The sequence below is a fragment of the Populus trichocarpa genome, chromosome 5 (assembly GCF_000002775.5).
Source record: "Populus trichocarpa isolate Nisqually-1 chromosome 5, P.trichocarpa_v4.1, whole genome shotgun sequence".
Classification (NCBI taxonomy): domain Eukaryota; kingdom Viridiplantae; phylum Streptophyta; class Magnoliopsida; order Malpighiales; family Salicaceae; genus Populus; species Populus trichocarpa.
In genome coordinates this window covers 18,553,199-18,573,064 of record NC_037289.2, presented here as the reverse complement: position 1 = coordinate 18,573,064, position 19,866 = coordinate 18,553,199, and the positions used below count along the sequence as shown (strand labels likewise).

Genomic DNA, 19,866 nt, shown 5'->3' with positions numbered 1-19,866 from the left:
GGACGTGAGAAACTAGTTTTTGGTCTCTAATGTTTTTTTTTTTTTACTTTTGGTCCTTGTATTTTAAGAGAGTATTTGGCAGTGTGGTCGCGGTTGCTTTTCAAATAACTTTTCGTGCCGAAATGCATGCCAATGATTTTTTTTTATTTTTTAAAAATCATTTTTGACATCAGCACATCAAAACGATCTAAAACATACAAAACATATTAAATTTTAGCAAAAAAAAAAACAAATTTTTGAATTTTTTGGAAACAAGGTTTACCCCGCGTTCCCAAACGTATTCTAAGTCTTTCACATTGCAGTCATGAACTTCATTTCTCATATTTCGGTTCCTAGATTTTGAGAGAAGAGAGAAAATTGTTTGAAAAAGAGAGATGAGAGAGAACTTGTTCGATCGACCACTTTTTTGCCACCAAAAGATTGATTTTGGTGTTAATAGGTTTGTTTTTGGGAGATATGTTCAATGAAGGTTGTATTTTCCTAAAACAAATGTCATAGAAAGTAGATTAGAATCTATAAACTAATTTTCTAATCAATCAGTTTTTTAGAGTGATTATAGATTTTTTTAGGGCTGAAATTGGGTTTGCAAAGATATTTGAGTATTTTTAGGTGAACACAAGTTGAAAATTAAGTTTTTGATATCCCAAAACTCAGACCCTTATTTTTTAACCACTTATGGTGGTTGAAAAGTCAACGAGAAGATGACAGATTATTTTTTTAAATTCATGTTATCCGTCTGTTATAAAAAAACCAGGCATGTAAGCCTAACCTTCCAAGTCGGTGTGAACCTTACCTCTTTTTTTTAGATAACCTTTTTAATTTTGTTTTTGACAAAAAAAATATATTTAAATGAATTGATTAGAATAATATTTAAGAAATTATCCAACTATACAATAAATAAATAAAATCAAAGCCTTTTTATGATGGCATTATCGTTTGCTTTATGAATAATTATGTAATAGCCTAGTAAGCAGAATTCTTAAAATAACTTGTTCATTAATATTAAAAAAATATAGTTTTTCAATTGTTATGGTAGTTTTTTTATATAATTTTCTTAAATTTATTATTCTTATTGTTTTTCATATAGATGCGTAAAAATAATTGATTCATGTTTTTTTTTTAATTTTTTTAAGTAAAACTTGCTTTAAAACTCAGACCCTTATTTTTTAACCACTTATGGTGGTTGAAAAGTCAACGAGAAGTCGACACATTATTTTTTTAAATTCATGTTATCTGTCTGTTATACAAAAACCAGGCATGTAAGCCTAACCTTCCAAGTCGGTGTGAACCTTACCTCTTTTTTTTAGATAACCTTTTTATTTTTGTTTTTGACAAAAAAAATATATTTAAATGAATTGATTAGAATAATATTTAAGAAATTATCCAACTATACAATAAATAAATAAAATCAAAGCCTTTTTATGATGGCATTATCGTTTGCTTTATGAATAATTATGTAATAGCCTAATAAGCAGAATTCTTAAAATAACTTGTTCATTAATATTAAAAAAATATAGTTTTTCAATTGTTATGGTAGTTTTTTTATATAATTTTCTTAAATTTATTATTCTTATTGTTTTTCATATAGATGCGTAAAAATAATTGATTCATCTTTTTTTTTAATTTTTTTAAGTAAAACTTGCTTTAAAACTCAGACCCTTATTTTTTAACCACTTATGGTGGTTGAAAAGTCAACGAGAAGATGACAGATTATTTTTTTAAATTCATGTTATCTGTCTGTTATACAAAAACCAGGCATGTAAGCCTAACCTTCCAAGTCGGTGTGAACCTTACCTTTTTTTTTTAGATAACTTTTTTATTTTTGTTTTTGACAAAAAAAAATATATTTAAATGAATTGATTAGAATAATATTTAAGAAATTATCCAACAATACAATAAATAAATAAAATCAAAGCCTTTTTATGATGGCATTATCGTTTGCTTTATGAATAATTATGTAATAGCCTAATAAGCAGAATTCTTAAAATAACTTGTTCATTACTATTAAAAAAATATAGTTTTTCAATTGTTATTGTAGTTTTTTTATATAATTTTCTTAAATTTATTATTCTTATTGTTTTTCATATAGATGCGTAAAAATAATTGATTCATTTTTTTTTTAATTTTTTTAACTAAAACTTGCTTTCAAACTCAGACCCTTATTTTAACCACTGATGGTTGTTGAAAAGTCAACGAGAAGATGACACATTATTTTTTTAAATTCATGTTATCTGTCTGTTATACAAAAACCAGGCATGTAAGCCTAACCTTCCAAGTCGGTGTGAACCTTACCTCTTTTTTTTAGATAACCTTTTTATTTTTGTTTTTGACAAAAAAAATATATTTAAATGAATTGATTAGAATAATATTTAAGAAATTATCCAACTATACAATAAATAAATAAAATCAAAGCCTTTTTATGATGGCATTATCGTTTGCTTTATGAATAATTATGTAATAGCCTAATAAGCAGAATTCTTAAAATAACTTGTTCATTAATATTAAAAAAATATAGTTTTTCAATTGTTATGGTAGTTTTTTTATATAATTTTCTTAAATTTATTATTCTTATTGTTTTTCATATAGATGCGTAAAAATAATTGATTCATCTTTTTTTTTAATTTTTTTAAGTAAAACTTGCTTTAAAACTCAGACCCTTATTTTTTAACCACTTATGGTGGTTGAAAAGTCAACGAGAAGATGACAGATTATTTTTTTAAATTCATGTTATCTGTCTGTTATAGAAAAACCAGGCATGTAAGCCTAACCTTCCAAGTCGGTGTGAACCTTACCTTTTTTTTTTAGATAACTTTTTTATTTTTGTTTTTGACAAAAAAAATATATTTAAATGAATTGATTAGAATAATATTTAAGAAATTATCCAACAATACAATAAATAAATAAAATCAAAGCCTTTTTATGATGGCATTATCGTTTGCTTTATGAATAATTATGTAATAGCCTAATAAGCAGAATTCTTAAAATAACTTGTTCATTACTATTAAAAAAATATAGTTTTTCAATTGTTATTGTAGTTTTTTTATATAATTTTCTTAAATTTATTATTCTTATTGTTTTTCATATAGATGCGTAAAAATAATTGATTCATTTTTTTTTAATTTTTTTAACTAAAACTTGCTTTCAAACTCAGACCCTTATTTTAACCACTGATGGTTGTTGAAAAGTCAACGAGAAGATGACACATTATTTTTTTAAATTCATGTTATCTGTCTGTTATACAAAAACCAGGCATGTAAGCCTAACCTTCCAAGTCGGTGTGAACCTTACCTCTTTTTTTTAGATAACCTTTTTATTTTTGTTTTTGACAAAAAAAAATATATTTAAATGAATTGATTAGAATAATATTTAAGAAATTATCCAACAATACAATAAATAAATAAAATCAAAGCCTTTTTATGATGGCATTATCGTTTGCTTTATGAATAATTATGTAATAGCCTAATAAGCAGAATTCTTAAAATTTCATGTTCATTAATATTAAAAAAATATAGTTTTTCAATTGTTATTGTAGTTTTTTTATATAATTTTCTTAAATTTATTATTCTTATTGTTTTTCATATAGAAACGTAAAAATAATTGATTCATGTTTTTTTTTTGTTTTTTTTAAGTAAAACTTGCTTTAAAACTCAGACCCTTATTTTTTAACCACTGATGGTGGTTGAAAAGTCAACGAGAAGATGACACATTATTTTTTTAAATTCATGTTATCTGTCTGTTATAAAAAAACCAGGCATGTAAGCCTAACCTTCCAAGTCGGTGTGAACCTTACCTCTTTTTTTTAGATAACCTTTTTATTTTTGTTTTTGACAAAAAAAATATATTTAAATGAATTGATTAGAATAATATTTAAGAAATTATCCAACTATACAATAAATAAATAAAATCAAAGCCTTTTTATGATGGCATTATCGTTTGCTTTATGAATAATTATGTAATAGCCTAATAAGCAGAATTCTTAAAATAACTTGTTCATTAATATTAAAAAAATATAGTTTTTCAATTGTTATGGTAGTTTTTTTATATAATTTTCTTAAATTTATTATTCTTATTGTTTTTCATATAGATGCGTAAAAATAATTGATTCATCTTTTTTTTTAATTTTTTTAAGTAAAACTTGCTTTAAAACTCAGACCCTTATTTTTTAACCACTTATGGTGGTTGAAAAGTCAACGAGAAGATGACAGATTATTTTTTTAAATTCATGTTATCTGTCTGTTATAGAAAAACCAGGCATGTAAGCCTAACCTTCCAAGTCGGTGTGAACCTTACCTTTTTTTTTTAGATAACTTTTTTATTTTTGTTTTTGACAAAAAAAAATATATTTAAATGAATTGATTAGAATAATATTTAAGAAATTATCCAACAATACAATAAATAAATAAAATCAAAGCCTTTTTATGATGGCATTATCGTTTGCTTTATGAATAATTATGTAATAGCCTAATAAGCAGAATTCTTAAAATAACTTGTTCATTACTATTAAAAAAATATAGTTTTTCAATTGTTATTGTAGTTTTTTTATATAATTTTCTTAAATTTATTATTCTTATTGTTTTTCATATAGATGCGTAAAAATAATTGATTCATTTTTTTTTTAATTTTTTTAACTAAAACTTGCTTTCAAACTCAGACCCTTATTTTAACCACTGATGGTTGTTGAAAAGTCAACGAGAAGATGACACATTATTTTTTTAAATTCATGTTATCTGTCTGTTATACAAAAACCAGGCATGTAAGCCTAACCTTCCAAGTCGGTGTGAACCTTACCTCTTTTTTTTAGATAACCTTTTTATTTTTGTTTTTGACAAAAAAAAATATATTTAAATGAATTGATTAGAATAATATTTAATAAATTATCCAACAATACAATAAATAAATAAAATCAAAGCCTTTTTATGATGGCATTAGCGTTTGCTTTATGAATAATTATGTAATAGCCTAATAAGCAGAATTCTTAAAATTTCATGTTCATTAATATTAAAAAAATATAGTTTTTCAATTGTTATTGTAGTTTTTTTATATAATTTTCTTAAATTTATTATTCTTATTGTTTTTCATATAGAAACGTAAAAATAATTGATTCATGTTTTTTTTTTGTTTTTTTTAAGTAAAACTTGCTTTAAAACTCAGACCCTTATTTTTTAACCACTGATGGTGTTTGAAAAGTCAACGAGAAGTCGACACATTATTTTTTTAAATTCATGTTATCTGTCTGTTATACAAAAACCAGGCATGTAAGCCTAACCTTCCAAGTCGGTGTGAACCTTACCTCTTTTTTTTAGATAACCTTTTTATTTTGTTTTTGACAAAAAAAATATATTTAAATAAATTAATTAGAATAATATTTAAGAAATTATCCAACTATACAATAAATAAATAAAATCAAAGCCTTTTTATGATGGCATTATCGTTTGCTTTATGAATAATTATGTAATAGCCTAATAAGCAGAATTCTTAAAATAACTTGTTCATTAATATTAAAAAAATATAGTTTTTCAATTGTTATGGTAGTTTTTTTATATAATTTTCTTAAATTTATTATTCTTATTGTTTTTCATATAGATGCGTAAAAATAATTGATTCATCTTTTTTTTTAATTTTTTTAAGTAAAACTTGCTTTAAAACTCAGACCCTTATTTTTTAACCACTTATGGTGGTTGAAAAGTCAACGAGAAGATGACAGATTATTTTTTTAAATTCATGTTATCTGTCTGTTATAGAAAAACCAGGCATGTAAGCCTAACCTTCCAAGTCGGTGTGAACCTTACCTTTTTTTTTTAGATAACTTTTTTATTTTTGTTTTTGACAAAAAAAAATATATTTAAATGAATTGATTAGAATAATATTTAAGAAATTATCCAACAATACAATAAATAAATAAAATCAAAGCCTTTTTATGATGGCATTATCGTTTGCTTTATGAATAATTATGTAATAGCCTAATAAGCAGAATTCTTAAAATAACTTGTTCATTACTATTAAAAAAATATAGTTTTTCAATTGTTATTGTAGTTTTTTTATATAATTTTCTTAAATTTATTATTCTTATTGTTTTTCATATAGATGCGTAAAAATAATTGATTCATTTTTTTTTTAATTTTTTTAACTAAAACTTGCTTTCAAACTCAGACCTTTATTTTAACCACTGATGGTTGTTGAAAAGTCAACGAGAAGATGACACATTATTTTTTTAAATTCATGTTATCTGTCTGTTATACAAAAACCAGGCATGTAAGCCTAACCTTCCAAGTCGGTGTGAACCTTACCTCTTTTTTTTAGATAACCTTTTTATTTTTGTTTTTGACAAAAAAAAATATATTTAAATGAATTGATTAGAATAATATTTAATAAATTATCCAACAATACAATAAATAAATAAAATCAAAGCCTTTTTATGATGGCATTAGCGTTTGCTTTATGAATAATTATGTAATAGCCTAATAAGCAGAATTCTTAAAATTTCATGTTCATTAATATTAAAAAAATATAGTTTTTCAATTGTTATTGTAGTTTTTTTATATAATTTTCTTAAATTTATTATTCTTATTGTTTTTCATATAGAAACGTAAAAATAATTGATTCATGTTTTTTTTTTGTTTTTTTTAAGTAAAACTTGCTTTAAAACTCAGACCCTTATTTTTTAACCACTGATGGTGTTTGAAAAGTCAACGAGAAGTCGACACATTATTTTTTTAAATTCATGTTATCTGTCTGTTATACAAAAACCAGGCATGTAAGCCTAACCTTCCAAGTCGGTGTGAACCTTACCTCTTTTTTTTAGATAACCTTTTTATTTTGTTTTTGACAAAAAAAATATATTTAAATAAATTAATTAGAATAATATTTAAGAAATTATCCAACTATACAATAAATAAATAAAATCAAAGCCTTTTTATGATGGCATTATCGTTTGCTTTATGAATAATTATGTAATAGCCTAATAAGCAGAATTCTTAAAATAACTTGTTCATTACTATTAAAAAAATATAGTTTTTCAATTGTTATTGTAGTTTTTTTATATAATTTTCTTAAATTTATTATTCTTATTGTTTTTCATATAGATGCGTAAAAATAATTGATTCATCTTTTTTTTTAATTTTTTTAACTAAAACTTGCTTCCAAACTCAGACCCTTATTTTTTAACCACTGATGGTGGTTGAAAAGTCAACGAGAAGATGACAGATTATTTTTTTAAATTCATGTTATCCGTCTGTTATAAAAAAACCAGGCATGTAAGCCTAACCTTCCAAGTCGGTGTGAACTTTACCTCTTTTTTTTAGATAACCTTTTTGTTTTTGTTTTTGACAAAAAAATATATTTAAATGAATTGATTATAATAATATTTAAGAAATTATCCAACTATACAATAAATAAATAAAATCAAAGCCTTTTTATGATGGCATTATCGTTTGCTTTATGAATAATTATGTAATAGCCTAACAAGCAGAATTCTTAAAATAACTTGTTCATTACTATTAAAAAAATATAGTTTTTCAATTGTTATTGTAGTTTTTTTATGTAATTTTCTTAAATTTATTATTCTTATTGTTTTTCATATAGATGCGTAAAAATAATTGATTCATCTTTTTTTTTTAATTTTTTTATCTAAAACTTGCTTCCAAACTCGGACCCTTATTTTTTAACCACTGATGGTGGTTGAAAAGTCAACGAGAAGATGACAGATTATTTTTTTAAATTCATGTTATCCGTCTGTTATAAAAAAACCAGGCATGTAAGCCTAACCTTCCAAGTCGGTGTGAACCTTAACTCTTTTTTTTAGATAACCTTTTTATTTTTGTTTTTGACAAAAAAAATATATTTAAATGAATTGATTAGAATAATATTTAAGAAATTATCCAACTATACAATAAATAAATAAAATCAAAGCCTTTTTATGATGGCATTATCGTTTGCTTTATGAATAATTATGTAATAGCCTAATAAGCAGAATTCTTAAAATAACTTGTTCATTAATATTAAAAAAATATAGTTTTTCAATTTTTATTGTAGTTTTTTTTATATTACTATCTTAAATTTATTATTCTTATTGTTTTTCATATAGATGCGTAAAATTAATTGATTCATTTTTTTTTTAATTTTTTTAACTAAAACTTGCTTTCAAAATCATATTTTTTATGTTAATAAAAATTACTTCTCATAATTAAAAGCATTTTTTTCATCAAAACAAAAAAGGAATGCATGAATAAGAATTAACTTTTTGATTAAAAATATACATTTTTTTCTTTTCAATTCAAATTATTATAGTTTTGAGTATATTATTTTTATTATTATCGCTTTTTATTCAGTGAACTATACTGCAATAAATAATCATTTTGTTGTCGAAACAACAAAAAAATATTATATATTTTAAAAATGTAATTTTAAAGAAAAAATAAATCATTTGTACTCCACAATTTTATTATCTTATAATTAAATTAAAGAAAAGATAGATTTTGAAAATTCACCGAGGAAGTGCACAAGAAATATCACTAGTAAATAAATTAAAAGAGAAGCGTGATTTACCATTTCTTTTATTATGGTTGAAGAATTAACTGCACTTTGAATTGCTATAGTGTAGTTGAGTCAGCCCCTCTATTTGTTTTAGTTCTTGAAAAACTGTGGAATTGCATACTCTAAAGTTTTGTTTTTTCAATCTATTCATCACATACATTATATTGAAATGATTTTAAACCTTGTAATTTGTTTCAATTCGCTTGTTATAACATATTTATAGTATAAAAAAATATTTTAATATTAAATTGATGTTAAGTGTTGCAAATTAGAGTTTAAATTTAGCAATTAGAAAAATTAAAGCAATAAGAACTAAATTCAACACTAAAATAAAAAAAAAATATATATATTTTTTTCTTCTACTTTTGCAGCAGAAAAAACACTATTTGGTTCTTGATTTTTTTTTTCTAGGGCCTTATATTTTAAGGTTTCACATTTCAATCATAAACTTTATTTATTTTATATTTCATTCATTAAAATTTAAATGAGAAAAAAATTTACTAGAAAAAGGGAGAGGAGAGGGAAAGTCTTTGACCAATCATTGACCATAAAAAAAAACTGATTTTAGTGTCTAAGAATTTTTTATGGAGAAATAGGTTTAATGGAGGTGATGTTTACTTTGAACACGTAAATAATATATCGAGACTTGTAAAAGTTTTTTTATTATTTGATTGATTTTTTTTAATATGACTGTAAGCTATTTTGATGTTAGAAATTGGTTTATTGAGGTTTCTAAAATGTTTTTGGGGTGTTTCATATAAATTTAAGTTAAAAACTAGGTTTTTTATGTTTAAAAACACAAACCTAAAGTTTAATAGTTGCCAGTCAATTACAAGACAACGCGTCATATGTTATATAAAAAAGAGGGTTGACAACGTTCCATTCGCCCATATAAAAAAATAAGCGAGTGGGTCAAGCCTTCTAAGCCTATCCGAGCCTTTTCTTTCTTGTATATTCCTTTATTTTTTTTGTATTTTTGACAAAAAAATTTCTTTAAATAAATTTAATAAAATAATATTTAAATGATTGTTCAATCATGTCATTGTTTTTAAAAAAGATTCAGTTTTTTTATGATAATATTATTGATTGTTTTATAAATAATTATGTGTTATTCTAATATGTATAATTTTTAATATATATATATATTCGATATTTTATATAATTTTCTTATATTTATTTTTTCAGTATTTTTTTTTCATGTAATAACGTCAAAATAATTGATTCATGATATACAATTATAGCAAAGTTTTACTTAAAATAACACTTCTCATAAAAAAGGCATTTTTTTGTGTCAAATTGAGAAATGAATAAGAAAATTAGTTTTTTTATTAAAAATATAAATATTTTCCATTTTAATTCAAATTATTATAGTTTTCACAAGTATTTTTTTTTATCGATTTTACTTTTTATTTAATGAACTATTCTACTAATAAATAAAAATTTTGTTGTCAAAATAACAAAGAGGATACATGAATAAGAAAAGACAAATTTGACAAAAACAATTCTTTCATAATTTTATTCCTTGATTTTTATACCAAAAATTATTTTTATCATTAAATAAAATAAATAAATTCCAAAAGTTTCTAGGCAACTCACTGGCAACTATGCTAATACTAGCTAACCAACGTCATAGTTATCAAATCCATTTGGAATTTGAAGTAGCTCAAGACTCAAGTTAGATCGATCATGCCGATTTAATATTTTTTTAAATGAAATGACACGTATGATATTATTTTGGATAAAAGTTAAAAAAATTTCTTGGAATTGATTTAATTAGTTTTTATATAAGTTTAATCAAGTAAATTAGATTTCAAATTAATTGCCAGACTAGAACGGGGTATAATAAGCATGATTAAGATAAGGCAACCTCCATCTCTTTTAACGGATTCTGCTGATTAAAGGCCTCAACAAACTCTTGATTCCCGTGATTATTCCCTATCCCTCTCCCTTGCTTTTTCTCATGGTTCGTCCTGACATTCTAGGCTTACCAACAGGTGCCCCCGTTTCTGTGAAGAAAGAGCAATCTTCCAGCTTTAAAGAATTTTGCAAAGCCTGTCTATCCATATTCGCCGGATGGTGTAGCGTTGATAGAAAATTATCTCCACCTTCTTCAGGCAGATCAGATGAATTACAAGTGAAATTTGAAGCCATCAGCCAAGCTCCCGAGGTATATATACTTCCATGCATAAATTAATAAATGTAAAGTTTGCAGGGATTATATTTTCCAGGAGTTTTTGTTTTAATCATCTCTCGAACAAACTGGCATAGAGATTCGAGATCCTGAAATCCCATCAAGACGTTTATCTTTAAAAACTAACGAAATTCACATCCATCACGAATATTGCATATCCTCACGTAGGTGAAATTTCCAGGAACTTGGTTACGATACAGAAGAGGGAAAGACGATGAATGGAATCCACAGTTTTAGATACAATGCTAATAGTATGCGAGGTGACAATCCTTCGAGTCCAAGAGGATTCTTCAGGCATAAAAGCATGGATGGCTGCTTTCCCAATATATCTTCTCCTCTGTCAAGAAGTGGAAGCCTGAAGAGCCCTTCTCGAAAATTATCTTTCCGAAAGAGAAATACGAGTCAGAAAAGAACCGATTCACGTCATGGCTTGTCCGCATCTCTCTCAAGAAATGCAAGCCGGAAGAACGCCAGCACCATCATGTTTTCAAACTCAATGGGAAAGATGAAACCTCCGGCTATTGAAAGGCCTCTCGAGTGCACGCTTGAGGAGCTATGTTATGGATGCATGAAAAAGATCGAGATAACAAGAGATGTCATAATTACAAATACAGGGTCTGTTCCCAGGTCCAGAGTTCATCGTTTATTGCTTCGGTTTTTTCATCTGAATTTTGATTGTTCTTCTCCTTGATAACATGATTTACAATCAGATCAGGTTTCGAAATTGCAATTCTTCATGTTTTGGCTGCTAAATATTAAAATTCCATAAAACTACGTTCTTAGTAAAAAATCGGAGTCGCAAATAATAGTTTTAAGCCGGGGAAACACCGACCCTTTTTCGGAAGGCATGCACATTTGTCAGGAAACTCCGCAAGGCATTTGAAAGTCGATCGAAAAAGGATGAATTTAGAGCGAAGAAAAACATCACTAGCTAGTATATTGATGTCTTCCATTGTTTCTGGCAGGCAAGTAATCCAAGAAGAGGAAACATTGACAGTTAGAGTGAAGCCAGGATGGAAAAAGGGAACGAAGATCACATTTGAAGGAATGGGAAATGAGAGGCCTGGCACTTGCACAGCTGATATAATCCTCGTGATTGCCGAGAAACGACACTCTCTGTTTCGGAGGGAAGGAGAAGGTTTGGAGATAGGAGTAGAAGTTCCACTAGTGAAGGCTCTAACTGGCTGCCAGATCTCAATCCCTTTGTTGGGCGGTGAGGAAACAAGTTTGATGATCGATGATATCATTCACCCTGGCTATGAAAGGATCATAGAAGGTCAAGGCATGCCAAGCACAAAAGAGCAGGGGGGGAGAGGAAACTTGAGAGTTGTCTTCCTCGTTGAATTCCCGACACAACTGACAGATGAACAACGGTCAGATATTCGTACTATTTTAGAGGATTCTTCTTGAATCTTTCAGTTTTCCCTTGGAGCCGATCCACACCCTGCTGATCATCGTACGATACACTTAGAATCTCTATGGTAATCCTCTTGTCTAGAATCTGACCAATATTTGGTTGTCAAAAGTAGAAGATTCGTGGTAGTTTATGTATTATCCTTCCCCACTGGATCCGTTGCAGCATTGGGACAAGGTCCTAACTCGCAACCTCTCAGACATGCAATGCTACCAGGTGCCATTTGGCTACGTGGCCGACGGCTACAATAAATTATTCGATTTATTTTTTTTCAAAAATACTTCTGAAAAGCATTATACCACACTAACAAAACAAATTTTATTCATCAGAGGGTATAACTGACATTGCATTCCACTTTCGTTCTTGTAATCAATCAACGTTCCAACTTAAATTAAGTACAAAAATAATATAGTGATTGAGCTTACACTGAAGACATCATATTCCTAGACTTAAGACATTCCAAGCAGGGTGCGAAGTATTGTCCATACATTACATTATATTCCTAGACTTAAGACATTCCAAGCAGGGTGCGAAGTATTGTCCATACATTACCAGTGATTAAAGCCTTCATCAATCTTAGCTTTCCCAGTGTGTACGGTGGATATCTCACAGATGCATCACCTACAAAACTTCGATACACGACTGCCTTCTTGTGGGTAAAAGCATCGAAGGAAAATTTGCCATGGTATGAACCCATTCCGCTCTCGCCCACGCCCCCAAATGGTACACTATGAACTGCAAGCTGCACCATCAAGCACATATTAGGTGCAGATACTAGATGGTTATTCAGTTAATGAAATTAAGTCCACAAATTTCAAGAGCAAGTATATGTAAAGATGGAACAAACGACAGCCTTGGACCAAGTATTCAGGAATCCAGGAGTCTTAGTCCCTCCCTCGCACATAATTGTGGTCCATTGTTTGTTATCATGGTAATTCCCACTTCATGTGAAAAGGAGAGAGTGCCAGAATCATTCATGAGTGCTGTGAGCGCCAGAGGCACTCATTCATCTCCGACCACCATCACCCCCACAACTATAAAGTGTACCTGGGTGATAACCATACAGACTGAGACTGCTCGTGTAGTATGCATATATGCAAGGATATGCACAAGGTTCTGGAAGTTCAGAGAAGAATAATTACATGCAGAGTAGTGTCATTAATGACCACACCCCCTGCAGAAACAGACATCAAAAACTGCTCCTTCAGCTTCTTGTTATTGGTAAATAAATAAGCTGCAAGTGGCTTTGTTCCTGATTTTATTATATCAAAGCTATCCTCGATTTTGCTGACCTGTTTGAACAAAAAAACAAAAGAAATCATAATTGGCATCCCACATTTTATTACAAGAATTCTGTGACAACCTATTGAACTTTCTACTCTTAAAAGAATATTACTGTTATCCAGAAAACAGTAACGGTTAGTCTTTCTTTTTTTTTATCATTTACAAAGGCCTTCCAGTAGAAAATTACTCCTCTAAAGTGGAAGACAACCTCCTACAAACTCATTTTGATCAACAACCACAGAGAGAGAGCATATATTGAAAACCATGATGTTTTTTGCTATTTGTAATAATAATCACTCTGCATATATAATATCAGAGCTATCACTTCTACCCAATGTAAAGAGAAGCTCCTCCTTTAATGTTGTAGAAGCAGTTTAGATTCAGTTTTATGTCCTACTTCATATACTGTCCGTACAATAATACAGCTATGAGCCGAGGATCTCTTGATGCTTACAGTGAGAATGGGAAGCAATGGACCAAATATCTCTTCTTTCATTATTAGAGAGTTTTGTGGGACGCCCAATAATATGGTGGGAGCAATTCTCCTGCCATTGAATAAAAGATTTGTCAATGAAAAGCAAATAGCACCAAGCTAAACTAAGTAACGAACCAAGAAAAAGGCAAGCAGATACTCACAGGTTGGCTTCATCTCTTTCACCTCCATAAACAATCTTCCCAGAAACCTTATCCTCATCCAGTAGCTTTGTCAAACGAGAAAAATGGTTGGAATTCACAATTCGAGATAAATCTTTTGATTCCAATGGGTTCTTTCCATAAAATGCCTCCAGTTCTTTTTTCAGAGAGTCCACCTGTATCACAGAAGGAATTAATGAATGGCTGAAAAACAAAATGGAAAAACAAGGAACAAGAAATGAATGCTAGAAATCAGCATTACCAGCTTCTCAGCACAATCTTTCGTTGTTATTATGTAATCCGGAGAGATGCATGCTTGTCCATTATTACACCCCCACTTGCCTACAATTATCCGCCTAGTTGCAATCTTGGACAAGCAGGTAGATGTGTCAGAAAATGACAGTAAGATGAAACTTATGGTGCCTTAACCAACGGTATGTAGCAATGAACATGGAGAAAATGACAGTATGACACCCATAACATGCACATGTAAAGGGATGCAAGGAGCTTTTTACCTGTATATCGATACCTGAATCAACAACAACTGGAGATTTTCCTCCAAGCTCCAAAACAACCGGTGTAAGGTGTTTTGCTGCAGCAGCCATCACAATTCGTCCTACTCTTCCATTGCCTGTAAAATCAAGGATGACATGTTTTAGGGTTCAAGTTTGTATTGAAGAAAACACCATTTAATTTGTGCTTAAAGCATCAGTTTAGTTTCCTCTTTTACTTGCAGGGTTTCTCCAAAAGAATAACTGAAAGTTCTGTCAACTGGGCAACAGTTGAATTGTTTCTTATTTTTCCTCTTTTTAGACTAATTATTTGAGGCATAAAATCATGCCCTTTAAATGAGACAAACACTAAATATAGCAGTACTTCAAAAGAGCACGTTTTGAATATCATATTCAACAAACTGGGAGAGCAGAATAATCTGAGCAGCATTGTCCTGAGAGACAATAGTAGCATCACTCCACGTCAGCAACATCCCAAAGCCATGCATTTTATCACTCTTGAATCTAAAGAGAAACATGCCATCCCTAGGCAAAAGATGTATTACATGATCTACCATTATAATAGCAAGCCCAGCAGAAAACATTTTAACCTCTTCATATTCCATTTAACTCCACAACCACGAGAAGCTTTCATTCTTCAGAAAAGTACTGACCACTAAGTCTCACACACTCCCAAATTCCAACAAACTGCCTCATGTAAAGGAACTAATGTATAGAAAATCTGGATTCTACAATGCCCTTCAACCAAATTTCAGTTTACAAGGTTTAAGTACAACAATCCGAGAGCCAGAATTTCTTCTTTTAGAGGAATACAGAAGCTACAGCCCTCAGATGATAATAACATACTACCAATCTTGCCAGGAAAAGAATTTTCACATTCTCATAAATTACAACGAGCAATTTAAGTGGTATGATGATGATTGACATGAGACATTTAGGAACACCAAAAATTATAGAATGTTCTATGACAACCATGTCAAACAGACAAAAAAAAAATCACCTCTCACATGTTTTTTCTTGAGATTAGTATAAAGCGGAATGGATTTTCCTGCTCTATTCTGCCTTGCCTTCTCCCTTTGTCATGGCATATTACTGTGTATGCTCAATATGCTTATGGTTGCTCCCTTTTTTTGTCAGTTTAATAAAATTACACTTCTCCAAACATGTCAATCACAGAAATGCAGAAAGGACCTCTAAGACTTTAACTAAGCGGCTGAGTTGAAACCTTTCCAAATACCTCTGGAAAAAGAATTCTGCGATTTGTTCAACATCTAGCAAGATGTTGCTTATATCGCTTCAGAGAATTGTAAGAAAATAAGTACACAGTTTCTTTTGTGTTGATTTACCGCCATATATTTCTGTCTATAGAACAATTTAACAATTAGACATCACATGCACATACAAACAGAGGAATGAACAAGAACCTGTATAAAATATTTTGTCCCACTTTTGCTCCAGTAGTGCAGAAGTTTCAGAAACAGCCCCCTCAACAACCTTTATCGAAGAGCAATCCAAATACTCTGGAAGTAGCTTTGCAAGCAGTGAGGATGTAGCTGGTGCAACTTCTGATGGTTTTAAAACCATAGCATTACCGGCTGCAATAGCTCCAATGAGCGGATCCATAGACAACACTAGAAAGAGAGAAATAAGACTTGATTATTATAGTATCAACAATAAATGCAAAGAAATATAGGACTTTTCTATGAACATACAGAAAGGGTAATTCCATGCTGAAATAATCAACACAGCACCCAGTGGTTCTGACACTATTTCAGCTGATGAAGGAAAAGTTGTCAAAGAAGTTTTTGCCTGCAATGAAAAGATATATTGATTACACTCAACTCAATTACCGAAAAGATCAAAACTGTAAACAAACTACAAATAGTGGAGCAATATTCAAAGCAGCTACCTTCTCTGGCATCATCCAATGTTTCAGTTCCTTAATAGCCAATGTACACGAGTTTTTTACCATAGTTAACTGCATAACAAACCATCAATCAACTTTCGAGGAAACTGACATGAAATTTCACATAGAACTCGTATAATATAAGTTATTTCATTAGAATATTTAGGTAGCTAGATTTTTCGAATTTATATAAAAAGCAGCAGCTTCCGTTATTCTCTTTCAGATGCACAAAGATGCAAGTGCTTGCACATGCAAACCTCACATCCTATCAATAAAGTTCATCTTACAAGATTAAAAGATGACGCCCGTAATTAGCAATTAAGCTTAGCAGATTAATAAGAAATTGTAACTATTCCCTGATAAAACAGTTCAATCAATAATAAATACAGGTGGTAGTGCTTTGGAGTCATGGTGATAAGACGTTGGATTTCTTTTGGCAAAAGTCTTACCAGGAAAATGGTTTTCTAGGAAATACTGTCCAGTTACTTGTTTCTTCATTGGCACATTCAATCTAATTGTATTAAAATCCCATCCCAGATTCCACTTACAGTCTCATTGCCACTGTACCCAGCCAAACGGAACGAACTAAACAAGGTTTCCGCATGTTAAACAATTTAAAGCACCAACTCCACAATTAGAGTCAAATACAATAAACATCAGGTTAGGCAATTGATTCAGGTTTCACATCTGTAGCAAGCTATCTTTTATTTAGAAATCAACATCATATTTATCCAAACAAATTTCTTTGTTTCTTTATTGACACAATTTCCTTCCATCAGGAATATCTGGAATCCTGGGTATCAGTCATATTCCTGAAGTATAGCAGTGCAATAAACATCCTATCTATCTAGAAATGCCCGAGTCCTGCAAGTTCCCTTGAATGCCACACATCACCTGCGTATCATATTTGAGACAGAGACCAAACCTTGCGGGGAACATTTAAAAAGAAAGAGAGAAAAAGTGGCGTGTCATTAATGCTTCTCTCGTAAATAGAGGAACACTCCTGCCCAACTCTTGATGAGACGAACATTAATGTTAATCGAAAGTACGACGTGAAGGAGACGGGATTAAACCAAACCTAAGAATATCCATCAAATTAAAAGCTAGAGAGTAGTGGGGAACCCACATCATAACAGACTGGTAGTCAAACCAAAGATCAAGAAACACAACGCGGCGGTTGTGATTTCAGTGACCTGTAACTCCAGTTAAAAATAAAGAGGCATCAATTACTGGTTCCTCCCTCAACTCTAACTGAAATTCAATAATAGATTAGACGGGTAAATAGTTACTGATTCCGCGTCATCAATCGTTCCATTTATAAAACAGTTGCTCACGCATAAAAATAAATAAAAAATCACATCACATCACGTTTGAGAATATCATATATAACAAAAAAAAAAAACTAAAGAAAATTTTCAAAAAAAAAAAAAGGTTATGCCTGGGATTTCTCAGACCTCATAAACGATGGATTCAAGTTGAGGCTTGGAGAGATCTTGACGGAGAGCATCAACAATGTCTTCCTCGTGTTCATCGCACATCTTAACAATACTCTTCAACTGAGATATTCTCCACTCGTAACTCCTTGTTTTACCAGAAGCAAAAACGTCTCTCAGCTCCTTGGTTAACACATTCGCTGCCTCCACATCAAACACCGTGTTCTCCTCCTCCTTCGTCGCCATTTCACCACTCGATGGATACAAAGATGAGAGTTTGGCTTTATGAAATGTGTTTTAGAACTTGTTCTAATAGACAAAGAGAAGGAGACTTTAAATCTCTGTTTGGATTGGACTGGACTTTTGGAAAAGGGAATTTACTTAGCATTAATGGGAGAGTGATAATAATATAAATGTGTTGCTGTCGCTTGTAGTGGTCGAGCCGGCTTCTCAGCGGGAGAGGAATGATAACTTAATAAGACGAGAGATTGGGGCCCCGTGTGCAAATCAATATTTACTACTAGGGCCGTGTTTTCACCGGATCTTAAAGCGCGTCGTCGAATGGGTTTGTCTCGGGATGATGGTAGCAAGCAATCAATTATTTATTGTATGAGAAGTCGTGCTGTTCTCTACCGTATGAGGACGTAGGACGAGTACAAACTATAACAGTAAGACTTTGTCTCTGTTTGGTATTGCCTTGTAAATGGAGGAGGGTGGATAAAATTTAAATTTTTTTATTTTAATTTTAAAATTATTTTAATATGATAATATTCAAAATAATTTTTAAAAAATAAAAAAATATTATTTTAATATATTTTCTAACAAAAAAAATACTTTAAAAAACAAATAATAATAATAATAATAATAAAAAAAAAGGTTGGAATTGTACAACACAAATCAGAATAAGTAGCTTAGTTTTTCCCCAAACTGCCAAGGTTGAAAAAAAGATATTTTCTCAACTACCGTAGTTGAAAATTAACACTGTTTGACTAGTTGCTAGGGTGAGTTTTGCGTATGGTCCCTTTGCGCAACTTATATGGGAAAATAATTTTCCTTTTTTTTTGCTAGTTTATTTCTTCATTGAGCCCCTTAATTTTTCTATTTAGTTACTTTGATTTCATTATTATGATCTTTTCATCTCTTGTTTTTGCCCAAAAAAAAAAAGTTTATTTGCCCAACTTCAATAAAAATAAGTTAATTGATGATATAATCATAATAATAAAACTAAAATTAACTAAACATAAAAAATGAGGGACCAAATGAGAGAGAGAAACAAAGAATAGGCTCACACAATAACCAAAGGAGGAGAGAGAAAAAAAAAACGAGACGTTAATAACACATCGTAGCTCCGATGATATTACATCAATTATCATTACAAAGATATCAACAAAACAACACCATAGACACCAAGAAAAGTCACCTCTGAAATGCGTGTTTGAGAGTGTAGTTGTGGTTGTTTTTTAAAATGCTTTTCACTTAGAAAAGTATGCCAATAATATTTTTTTTATTTTTTTAAAAATTATTTTTGAGATCAGCACATCAAAATAATTTAAAAACATATTAATTTAAAGCAAAAATAATTTTTAAATTTTTTCGAAAACGCTTTTCAAACACAGTGCCAAACACACTCGTGTGTTACGCACATGATAAAGGGTCAATTTTTTTTGCGTGTGTAACACAAGCGCCAAGCAAAATTTTTTGTCCCTACACGCACCATAAAAAAAAAAATTGATCTGCTAACACATATTACAAAAAGGATTGATAGCAGGTTGCACTCGTAGACCTATATGAATGACTATGTTGTGTTCGTTAGGGAAATTTTTTCCCACTTAAGTTATTTTGATAAATATTTTTCCCTCTATGCTTGTTTGAAAAAAAAAACTTTATATATAATTGGCTTGTGCTATGCTGCATGTCATAACATATTAAAAAAATGTTTAAACATTGTTTATGTATTTTTT

The 19,866-nt window shown here is 29.6% G+C and overlaps 2 protein-coding genes across 3 annotated transcripts; one reads left to right on the top strand and one right to left on the bottom strand.

Annotated features, from left to right (window-relative positions):
- Positions 1-10,359: 10,359 nt before the first annotated feature.
- Positions 10,360-12,583, top strand: LOC7469162 (uncharacterized). Of its 2 annotated transcripts, none has more exons than XM_002307408.4 (3): positions 10,360-10,699; positions 10,905-11,338; positions 11,689-12,583. In XM_002307408.4, exons 1-3 carry the CDS (start codon positions 10,493-10,495, stop codon positions 12,131-12,133), a joined length of 1,086 nt encoding a protein of 361 aa, XP_002307444.4. In that variant the 5' UTR covers positions 10,360-10,492; the 3' UTR covers positions 12,134-12,583. The 2 variants fall into 2 exon arrangements, with proteins under 2 accessions (XP_002307444.4, XP_024457884.2); XM_024602116.2 differs by having other exon boundaries at positions 10,905-11,350.
- Positions 12,431-18,345, bottom strand: LOC7460961 (aldehyde dehydrogenase family 3 member H1). Its single transcript, XM_002306605.4, has 10 exons — positions 17,927-18,345; positions 16,476-16,544; positions 16,279-16,375; positions 15,991-16,197; positions 14,570-14,685; positions 14,317-14,421; positions 14,058-14,230; positions 13,876-13,966; positions 13,280-13,429; positions 12,431-12,879 (listed from the first exon to the last, which is right to left on the bottom strand). Exons 1-10 carry the CDS (start codon positions 18,149-18,151, stop codon positions 12,646-12,648), a joined length of 1,467 nt encoding a protein of 488 aa, XP_002306641.1. The 5' UTR covers positions 18,152-18,345; the 3' UTR covers positions 12,431-12,645.
- Positions 18,346-19,866: the final 1,521 nt, after the last annotated feature.